Source organism: Rhododendron vialii, chromosome 11a (assembly GCF_030253575.1).
Source record: "Rhododendron vialii isolate Sample 1 chromosome 11a, ASM3025357v1".
NCBI lineage: Eukaryota > Viridiplantae > Streptophyta > Magnoliopsida > Ericales > Ericaceae > Rhododendron > Rhododendron vialii.
This window is the reverse complement of record NC_080567.1, coordinates 37,839,236-37,850,174: the sequence shown is the minus strand read 5'-3', so window position 1 is coordinate 37,850,174 and position 10,939 is coordinate 37,839,236. Positions and strand designations below refer to the sequence as shown.

Sequence of the window (10,939 nt, the reverse complement as noted above, 5' to 3'; positions counted from 1 at the left end):
CTGTGTCCTCGAAGTGGATTGAAGAAAAAATGGATTTTTGTAGCTCCATAAATGATTTACCCGCGTCCATCATCTCCGACATTCTCTCCAGACTTCCCACGAAAACAATCATCGGTTGCAAATCCATTTGCAAATCCTGGCGCAACCTACTCCTCGAACCGTATTTCGCTAACTTACACCTCTCAAGATCACCCACCTCCCTTATCATTCACCAAAAGGGTTCCTACATTCCTGAGTCCGACTCCGACATTGTCAACTTACTCGAATTTCAGGATGAATCCGACGGCCAGAATCTTCGCTACGATCCAGTCATGAAATTCGATCTCAGAATCTGCTACCCAGATGGCCAAATCCTCTTGGTTGGATCCGTCAACGGGTTGTTGTGTTTCTGTGATTACACAAACGAGTGCCTTTTCATATGCAACCCAACGGTCAGACAATATGTCACAGTTCCAGAGCCTAAGCACAAAACAAGGTATCCCTCAATGATCGTTTATGGGTTTGGATTTAGCTCCATTTCTGGCCAATACAAGCTGGTACAGATTTACCAAAAGGCGCTTTCTGATCCGGCTCTAGGGAATTGTTCTTACGAGAATCTAGGGGAGGTGTACACGCTCGGAACTGGCAAATGGAGAAGCATTGGAACTGTCCCGTTTGGATATGATTTGCGCTTGTACAGTGTGACATTGAATGGAAACATCCACTGGCTAATTTGTGATATGGAGTGTCCTTATTCGATATGTGCTTTCGACATTGAGAATGAATCATTTCGAGGATTCTCTTATGTCCCTGGTCTTAGCAGGGGAACCCTTTATAAAAGCTTGGGATTATTAGAAGGTCGTTTGTGTGTGTGTGATAATAGCTCAAATTCTGATCTTGTCATCAGGGTAATGAAGGAGTATGGAGTGTCAGAGTCGTGGACGAAAGAGATTGTCATCAGGTTAGAATCTGATCTAACATGCTTGTTATATGCACAGGTTACCCCAATAAAGGTTTGGAGAAATGGGGATATATTGATGTTATGGCGCGACGACTTTTTGTGCTCGTACAATCCAGAAAGGAATTCCCTGGAACAAGTAGTTGTTCCGCGGGAGAGTGCCCATATTGTTGACCGTTTCATCATTTATGAGATGATGCTTCATGTCGCAAGCTTTTGCTCGCTCAAGGATTTCGCAATGGAAAAGGTCGATATGTTCTAAATGAGAAATCACAAAGAATCAGATGCAGATTTTTAAGAGCTAACCTGCCTATTCCCAGCTCTTGATACTTTTATTTTCCTGTCGTTCCCGAGCTCAGTTTGTTGGAAGATTTATCAAAACTCAAGCACTAGATATTTTGAGTTTGTGTAATAATTGTTGAATAAAAGGCTATTACCAATTTATCATGAGTACAAACTTTCGACTTTGCTAAGAAATTTATACCAATGGGTGCACAATTCCTACACGCGACTTTGCTATGAAAAACAAAAAATCATCTCTCTTTTGACGAACCTAACATGCCTTGATTTTCTTTTGCACTAGACATATCCCCATTTAAAAAGTGTTTAACTATCGCATTATCTTAAAATAGCTACAGGAAAGGGAAAAAAAAAAAAAAACAAGAATAGTTGTATGTTGAAATTATAAGTTTCCCAAGTAAAATGGTTTTGTTTTTGGATCTAAACGAATCATCTAAACACAAAAGATAGAGGCATTATTGATAAAGAAAAATAGAAAAATAAGGGAGAAGGTGAAAAGGAGCCTCGCGTAACTTGCATTTTCTGATAAGATAGTAAATTAGGTTGTCCCATTCCCCTTGCGGATGACCCAGCCTGAAAAAGTTCTTCAAGGCTTGTCATTATTACGGAGGATGACGTAACAAATACTAGATCTCAGTCACCTGACTCACCTCCACTATTTGGAGGGCATCAAAGCTGGTTGCAAAGACAGGAGAGTTTTAACTTAAAGTCAACCATGAAGGTGAAAAACTGTTGTGTGCTAAGCTAATAGCATGACCCAACGAATTTTTCGTCATTGATGATTGTAATGATCGAGTTTCCAGTAACATTGCTATTGCAGCCTATATATTTTTTAGAGGAATTAATTCATTGTAACCTGCACGGTGATTGACCGCTATAAAACATAATAATGTTATTGCAATCTGCAGGGGGACAATTACCCCCATGCATGCTTTCAGGGATGCTAGCGTCCCACTAGCCCATGCTTTTTTCATGGTTGATGGTACTTATAGATTTCCATAATTTATTTCCATCATCTGATTTCCTCGTGTAACAAACTATTTGTTACGTTTAGATGAGTGCATGTAACATAGCTGAAGATTACATTGAGACCGGATAAGTGTCTGGAGAAATAATTCCACTAGTCTGGATGTGTTTGGAGAGTTTTGAAAGATTTGCAGCAGAAAAGGAGGCCAAGTGAGGAACCAGATACTAATGAAATCCCTGAACCAATACACCAGTTGGTCCTATACATACTTTTGAGAGGGGGAGAGTGTTTCTTTTTTAAGCGGATAAACCAGGAAATTGGAGGCTTAAGAAATCAAAAGGACTTTTGTGACAGTCAAATTGGAACGAATCAATTGAGCAAGTCTTGATGCCTGATTCCATATCTTAGATTCTTATTTGTTTTTCATTTTGATGCATTGCATATATTCCTTTCTAAAAGGGAAAACTGTTGTATAAGTGCCCCTGCAGATGATGTAGCTGTGGCTTTTGATGAGTAAAACCAAAATGATAACCAATGTCACTTGTGCCTTCTCTGCTGAATTTAAATCTGATTTTTTTGGTCTCTGCGTATTCTGTTTCTATCTTCTGGTGCACTTTAGTTTTATGAGAATGCTGTGTCCTTCTTGCCCTTTCTTGATTTTATACCAGATTTTACCTAGTTGCTATGTAGCCTATCTTCAGGTGCAGTGTGGTTTCAATTGAGGTGGTGGTGCAGAAATGATTTCCAAAGACATCAAATATGTGGATGATTCCGATGCACAGGACCAGTGCTGCTTAGAGATGATTCACAACAATTTAGTTTTCCCTTTAATATCAATTAGAGACGATTTACAGCTATATTCCGATGCACAGGACCAGTGCTGCTTCTGTGCACATGCATAGTTCCCCTCCATTTTCATAAGAAAAGGAAATTACTAGAAAACAATGTTTAATGCACCTAATTGGTTTAGAACTCTAGAGTAAACTTGTGCCCTTGACAAATTAATAAGAAAGGCTGCAGTAATTCAGTGGCTTCTGAGATGATCTAATAAAGCTGACCTTGGCTAATTGGTTAAGACCATTCTGTTATATTCTGCAGATACTTGTGGCGCGGGAAGCACACATTTGCCATTGCTCAGCACAAGCACCATCACAGTATCTATGAGGAGGCTGATGCAAGTAAATGTAGGAAGCGATATGCTCGACCTCCTATTGATCTTCAAATGGAATGGAACCATGGAGTCCAAAGAAAAAAACCATCAGTGATAATGAAAGGAATCCAAGCTTATCCTGGTTTTTGGCTTTCATTGTTGCAGTATTTATTTTGGTGGAGGAGAACTCGGACGGATAATCTTTTCAATCTCATGAACCTAACACAGTAACTCTGTTTCATGTTAGCGGATGTGGTTCAGTTTCAAAATTAGAATCTCACCATGTTTTATTGAAGAATGTAGGATCACTCATCTTGTTGAAACCAACTTTTTTGATAACTTAGGTGTCCGGACCAGCTTATACGCACATCGACTAATCCTTGGGGCTCAATCCCATTGCACACTTGCAAGGAGCCCAATGAAAACCGGAACAAAGCTCCATATGGACCGTCCCCAAAGGAGTTGATAACACCTAAGACTCTGAGAGGTTTCAATCATGAGACCTTAGTAGAGAGCAAACCCTTAAGTCCCAAGCTTGGACCACTAGGCCAACCCCTTGGGGTTGTTGTTGAAGTCAACTTGTTAGTGATTTCACAATGTCTGCCTGTGTCCACCGATTGATCAGCAATCCAGCCTACCACAAATGGCCTAGAAGTAATAGATTGTTGGATCACGGAGTCCTGCTTCCTGCACTATTTCTCCCATTTTCGTCATTGATTAATAGTCCAGCCTATCACACATATCCTGCTTATTTCTTGCTTTATTTGACGGATTTTTGTGAAATGCAGATGTTCAAGAGGGAGCCATCATTATACGCGAGCATACACGGCACTGAATAACTTGTTTAGCTGCTTGTGGTTCAACGAGGTCAACCGCTTAACACCGAGAGATCAGTTAAGCTTTGGCGATGTTGTTTACCAATTAGGGGGTCTGTTTAAATTATTTATGTTCCCAAACTGCGAGTACAACTCGCTCTTTGTGTTGCACCCACGCACACTTGCAAGCATTCTTCCAAAGTTGAATGGGTGAAATCCTTGGATGAGTTTAAGGGCAAGAATAGCAGTTTGAAAGACAGTAGGGGAGGATTAGGTTCGTGGACTCCTTATCCTGGGAACCTTGGTTCAGTTGTACTTCATCTGTACCAAGAACATCAAGATCGGGATGAGTTTAAATTTCAATTATTGGAATGATCATCATTATTCCACTTCTTAATTCCATTCCAATTTCCATCTAACCAAACCCACCATGAATTATGAGGAAAAGTTCTTGTCGAAGACAACAGAAGGGGTTTAATGACTGATGAACATCCTGATCTCTAGTTTATTTGGGTACAGTTCAAGAGTATTGGGGCTTCCTCGGTGATTTCAAGACGATGACATCAAGGAACCTGAGATCAATCAATTCATTGGAGGTTGGGGTGAGGTGTTTACGTTAAATTTTAATCTCCTGGTTCACATCTCAAAATGAAACTTTAAGGGGACATAAATCAAATTCGTTTATCATAAGAAGCCTCTTCAAAAATTAGAAATAGAAGTCAATTCCCTTGGTTACGCACAGATGTAGCATTTTCTATGAACTAAGTAATGATGTTTTCCTCTTCAAAAAAAAAAAAAAAAAAGTAATGATGTCCTCACAAAGCGTGAGTTTTTTGCAAAACAACTCTATTGAAGAACAGATGTAGGCTAGCAGCAATCCTGCTGCTAAAAAGTCAATAAACAAAGAAAAAGCAGGCAAGACACCTAAATAGATTGGATCAATGTGGAAGCGATCTATATTGTTTAGGGTCTTTGGTGGATGAAAGATCCCACGAATTATGAGACAGCATCCTCCGTTTGATCTAGCTGGCCTGCAGACATATTATAACCTGCCATGGTATAGAAAGGAACACATTACCTTCTGTGATGTGGATAAAGCAGAAATCAAGATAAAACATCAAGAATAATGTAGCTGTTAAAATGGACCTTGAAAGGACAATTTGCTCTACTCCTACCATAATACACATCGTGAAAGGTAAAGATAACTTTCTCGGTTTTAAACATATGTTACGTTTGCCAATTTGCAGTTTAGGTCAAACCAAAAGGGCCTTATTTGTATCAAGACGAGCAAAGTATGCTATGAACCGTGAAATATACATGTTTATGGTTTTAAACATCTTTCCCAACTAACAAAAATAAGAGGATAAAAAAGAAAACTAACAAAAATAAAGTTTCCGGCTTCTGGTTCACATCATCAACCATGGAAGATATGATTCCGGCTTTAAAGTGTTGGTTTCAGCAACTTAACATCAAAAGCAGCTCTTGGGGAAGATACTTGAGCTTCTAATCATTGAATTTCAACAATCAAAAATCAATTTCAGCAATTTAAGACCTTAGTTATTCCAAATTTTGAACATACAAATAACTCAGCTTCTATAAATCACTCGGCTTCAATAAACACACTTCAACAATTCTCTTGCTCCTCCAATAAGAAAGATTTAGCCTTACTTTTTTGAACAAAATCAGTTATGAATCACTTCATTTGCAGCTCCAAGGCCACAAATTTGATATGTTTATAAAAGCAATTGGTATATCACATAAAGAGGCAAAGAAATATGTTGAATAACCTGTTTTTCTTAGCTCACAGTAAAGAAGAGTAATGCTCAAGGAGTTTTACTTTTGTTTATCTATTGAGAAGACATTAAAATCATTGTCTCTTATTCATTCCGACTCTCTTTCCTTGAACCTTGAACCGTGCTCATTGTTTCTTCTCATGAGTAATCTGAGTCTCACTTTTAGAGAGTCTCGTCTTTTACATTAGGCCTTGATCAGTATAGAATTTTGTCTTTTAGATCTCCCTTCTCTTTTTAAAATTTCTTGGATACTCTCTTTTGTCAGCCTAAACTGTGAATTTTTCACAGGCTTCCAGAACAACAACAATTACTCAAAGCTAATCCTACAAGCATTCCAGTAATAATGAAATACTTCAACACATACAGCCAAAAAGATATATCCCAATTTAATTTTCAAGTTCACACAATAACAGAAATCCAAACGTAAAATGAAAGAAAGAGGGAACAGAGATAGAGGAAAAGTACCTCGGATGTGAATATGGCAGACGAGATGCAAATTTCTGAAAACCTTATCCAGAAGCAGCAATTATCGAACTCCTTTCTGGAAAGCCTATTCACTACAGGCATAACAACAGAGACCTTTTACAAAGATCACACTTGTAATCTTTCTCAACAACCTGAATTATGCAGTATGAGAGGTGCCGATGGTTTAAAGCAAAAGCCACACTTAAATTAGTCAACTTCAAAGTAAGCTGCAGATGAAACAACAGAATTGGGAGCATTTAGTCTCCACATCCAGCATTGCTTTTGCTGCCGCAGAATCCTTCACCTTCCTCAAAGTATTTCAAATCAACCACACACTTATCTTCCACTGAAGCTAATCCTTTTTCAGCCACAGTAGCAGACACGTCAACGGTATTTGTGACCTTGATCGCCATTTGCGTGGTGTTAGCAACATTCTGATTTTGCCCACCAGTTTTTGATCTCTTTTCCGTTCCTACCTCAAATGAAGAAACAGAGGCTAACGGCATGTAGTGATAGAGTTTGTCCAACGAATTATGCTGGAAGGAAAGAAAACAAAAATGGGATTAAAACAAGTTTATTACCAGTTGGACTATACCAGGTCATACAGAGCATTAACATACAAAGTAACACTGGCGATATCTACATTGTCTTAGATAGACTTCATAGGCTACTAACATTACCTTACAATTGGAGCACATATTTGCATCAATGAGGTATAATCCAACTATTTGCTTATATCATCACCACAGCACTCCAACCTGATGAATGATTTTAAACTAGTGTGCATACATAAAACTCAAGAAAAACTCCATATCATGTGGGGCTTTGGTCTCAGTTAGGGCATGCGCATCTCATGGAGTTGTGGTGTGGACAGGAATTCTTTGTATTATCGCCTTATGCATAAGAACCGGTGGAGGATTACCTGATTGAGAGGATCTAGGATGAAAAAAACAAATGTGATCGACAAGGCATGATTGACAAGGTGGGGACAGTTGGGTGAGAAAGCTATCTGAAAACTCTTTCAGACTATGCCAACAAAAGTCATACACTCTTGTTGGGTGAGGAAGGTCATGACTCACGACCAAAAAAAGCTGTAGCATGTGTTATTTTATCCTCATCATGCATATACTGCAAGGACCAAACCTCATTATAACACCACAAAGTCATATACTCTTGAGATTTAGTATCCCATTACTAAACTCTCATATGCCACAGCATCAGTCATTTTTCCCCATTTAGTCTGAGACTGAAAATTTCCGAGCTTAACTTACTTACATTGTCTGACGGACCACTGAATCTCACCTGAGCCAGTAGTTGAAAAGGAGACAACATATTACCGCGGAGTAAAAAACCAAATCATTCTATGTGCAAGATAGAATTTAGTGATATTTGTAAACAGTTATGAGAAGGTAATGTTAGGCAAAATGCAGGTAGGGTAATTGTGTACTGCCCTTCAGTGGGTTAAAGTACTTATTACTGTAAATGCTTGTTGTTGTGGTTGTACTGCATGTTTTTAGCTTGGGTAAATGTCCTTTCTATGATTTAAATTTATCAAATTCCAGAATTTTTCAGGAAATTTTACATTTTTTAACCAAAACAACAAACCAAAAATGTTTTCTTGGCCTGTTTATAAGATCTTACAAAACAAGAAACAACCGCTTTGCTGATCGTCAATTTTGGTCCAACATATAAGATCTTAAATCTAATTGAAAGGGAATTTAGGTCCAACATAATAGCTTCTACCTGAGCTCACATCATATGTAGCCAATTTTGCTGATCATCAAACAATACCCTTATACCATTTAGTGTTCAAGGGAAGGGAATTAAAAATAGCCTTGAAAGGTTGGACCTAAGAGGTTAGGAGGAGGAAACTGAATTGTTTGCTGATCGTTCGAGCTGTGCCTTCGGGCACGGACAAACCCTAGTAAGATCTTACAAAACAAGAAACAACCGCTTAGCCAAACAACACCTAATATCCCACTTCTTTCTGTCGGTAGGAATCGCAATTAAATAAACAGCATTGGTTTGTCCTGACACTCAGACTCTACACTTGGAACATCATAAACTAACACATTGCATGTAAACCACTATCTGCACATAGATGAATGAATCTTTGGTGGAAACGGAATCCCTAATCAGTCAAAACGAAATTTTAGCAGTTGAAAGACAACGGTCCAAGGGAGAAAGGAAAAGATCAAAGAAAAAGGAAGCAGAATCAAAAGTGAAATACAAAAGTGCGGTAGTTTTAGAGTTTTACTTGGCCATGAAAATCAACAATTCATGGCGTCAAATATCTAGTGACGTAAAGACTAAAAGTGCGTCAACTTTAGTAACCATCAATGAGTATCCGGTTGGGTAGGGAGTAGGGACAAGACTATCGCAAGGGAAAAAGGTGAACATAGATTTATACACCTTTAAGAGAGGTAAACAAATTTCAAGCACAAAAGTCATTGCAAGGGATTACAAGAAGATATATACTAACTCACCATGGCATAGATTGCTGGGAGGAAAGGAATGAATGAGACGCCAGCCTGAAGGAAATAGCCTTGAAAAAGGAGAATAACGGCAACCACAGTAGATTGAGCCATAACCAACCTTGCCAAAACCAAAGAATCCATGCTAGATGCTACCACCATGAATTCAAAGACGGAGGCCATAGATAACGATGATACAATACTGACCGCGTCGTTCCGTGTCAAAAATAAATTTATAAAAACCAAGAATTAACTTCTACTCCGTAGAATAGGGGTTAAGACCGAGTATCGTTCCAACGGGGACTGAATGGCTAAGTTACGACAAATTCGATTGATTTTTAGATTAATTCGGAGAAGTAAAGATTGATTGGTTGATTTGTTTTAAAGAGCTAATTAAACTAAAAAACAATTTAATTAAAAGATTTAGAAACGATGGAGGAAAATATCTAGGGTTTCGAATCCACCCCAACCACGTAACAACAATATGCATAGGTTAAGTTTATTTATTCGAATCAAAAGGGATTATCGTTAGGACTTGCAAATCCTAACAATAATCGTCAAGAAAATAATTGGGTTATTAAAAGGCATAGACTATCCCATAGCACGGACCGTCTCTCAGTAGCACGGTTCGGCCACCTAACGGCACGATCCGTCTTACGAGCATAATCTATTTCAGAATTCCAACCACAATCAATGAAAACCATTGCAAAACTAGGTATTTGAAATCTAGAATACAAATACTTAATCGATAGAACGAATTAAAATCAATTCATTCAATTGAAACGAAAAGGATTCTGAGTTTTACAATCGATCCGAAAAACAAACCAAAACCCATGCATAAAAGAGGTTACTTGGCGCGAAGTTTCATCTTTTCCCTAGACAAGGGATTTAGCCGGCCATGGGAATGGGAACCGTAGATGTATGGATTGATGAAATCATGGTCGGAATGCTAGAAAATTCACTCGTCCAAGAACTGCCGCAGCCCCCGTGCAAGAAGTCACGCCTGATTATGTCGAGGAATAATTTCCGCCTGATCAGTAGCATTATATTTTGGGCGCTGCTATTCGCAGCCCTCTATTTACTCTTATAGCCCGTTAAAAATTTTCAATTATACTCGACAGTTAGTTACCGAAATTGAGATATATTTTCAGCATCCAATTATCGAAATATAATATTTTTTTCAACAGATGTTTACTGAAAATGCATGTTCGGCAGTTGTTTACCGAAAATTGAACATATTTTCGACATGTAGTTACCGAAATATAATCTTGTTTTCAACAGCAATTTACCGAAATGTTATTTATGATTTTCAACAACCATTTACCGAAATGTAGTGGGCCACGGGAGAAAATAAAGGGCTGCGAATAGCGGCACCCTATATTTTTTAGTGTAGGGTTTTAAGCCATGAATTACATTAAGGCCTTTGGACTTTTGGTAATTATAGATTAATCATGCAACTTTTAGACAATCTACATTATGACCCCAAGCTTCTTTTAGTCTTCTTACTACTCAACCCAATTTGCACGTTTTCGCACCCATCAGTCTGTGAGGCCTGCAAACACCATGAAATACTAAAACGCGTCAAGTAACAAGGTAAACGGATAAACAAGGCGTAAATTAGAGGGAGTAAATGGGTGCTTTTCAGCACCTATCAAGTACCAACAAGGAACCAATTTCCTTCGGCTATTAGGCGGGCCGACACATGAATCCAAGCACAAATACAAAACGTAACATGAGTTCTGTAATGTTGACCTAAAGCTTTGGAGATGAATTTTCCTATCTCGGGAGGAGATGGTGTCGTAATATCTATAGTCATAGCACAAAGGAAAGCAGAAACGAAATAAATACTCCGGCGAAACACCCGAGCAATAACGAAAGGATGGGTACCTAAGATTGCGGTCAGAAACTCCATCCTTTTCCAAGCAGCGGGAGACCGTGAGGCTACATCATCGAGACCACAGAACAGAGATGCGAAAAACGCAATAACGAAAAAATGCGATATAACTGGGCATAAACATAGCCACCACGTCGCATCCAT

The 10,939-nt window shown here is 38.6% G+C and overlaps 2 protein-coding genes across 3 annotated transcripts; one reads left to right on the top strand and one right to left on the bottom strand.

The window, feature by feature from the left end:
- Positions 1-29: 29 nt before the first annotated feature.
- LOC131307185 (F-box protein At3g07870-like) lies at positions 30-1,199 on the top strand. The gene has a single exon (XM_058333595.1). It carries the CDS (start codon positions 30-32, stop codon positions 1,197-1,199), a length of 1,170 nt encoding a protein of 389 aa, XP_058189578.1.
- Positions 1,200-6,194: 4,995 nt separating this feature from the next.
- On the bottom strand, positions 6,195-10,939 carry LOC131308001 (uncharacterized). 2 transcript variants are annotated; one of them, XM_058334786.1, is made up of 4 exons: positions 10,789-10,939; positions 10,557-10,584; positions 8,914-9,100; positions 6,195-6,963 (listed from the first exon to the last, which is right to left on the bottom strand). In XM_058334786.1, exons 1-4 carry the CDS (start codon positions 10,937-10,939, stop codon positions 6,685-6,687), a joined length of 645 nt encoding a protein of 214 aa, XP_058190769.1. In that variant the 3' UTR covers positions 6,195-6,684. The 2 variants fall into 2 exon arrangements, with proteins under 2 accessions (XP_058190769.1, XP_058190768.1); XM_058334785.1 differs by having other exon boundaries at positions 6,198-6,963; positions 10,557-10,939.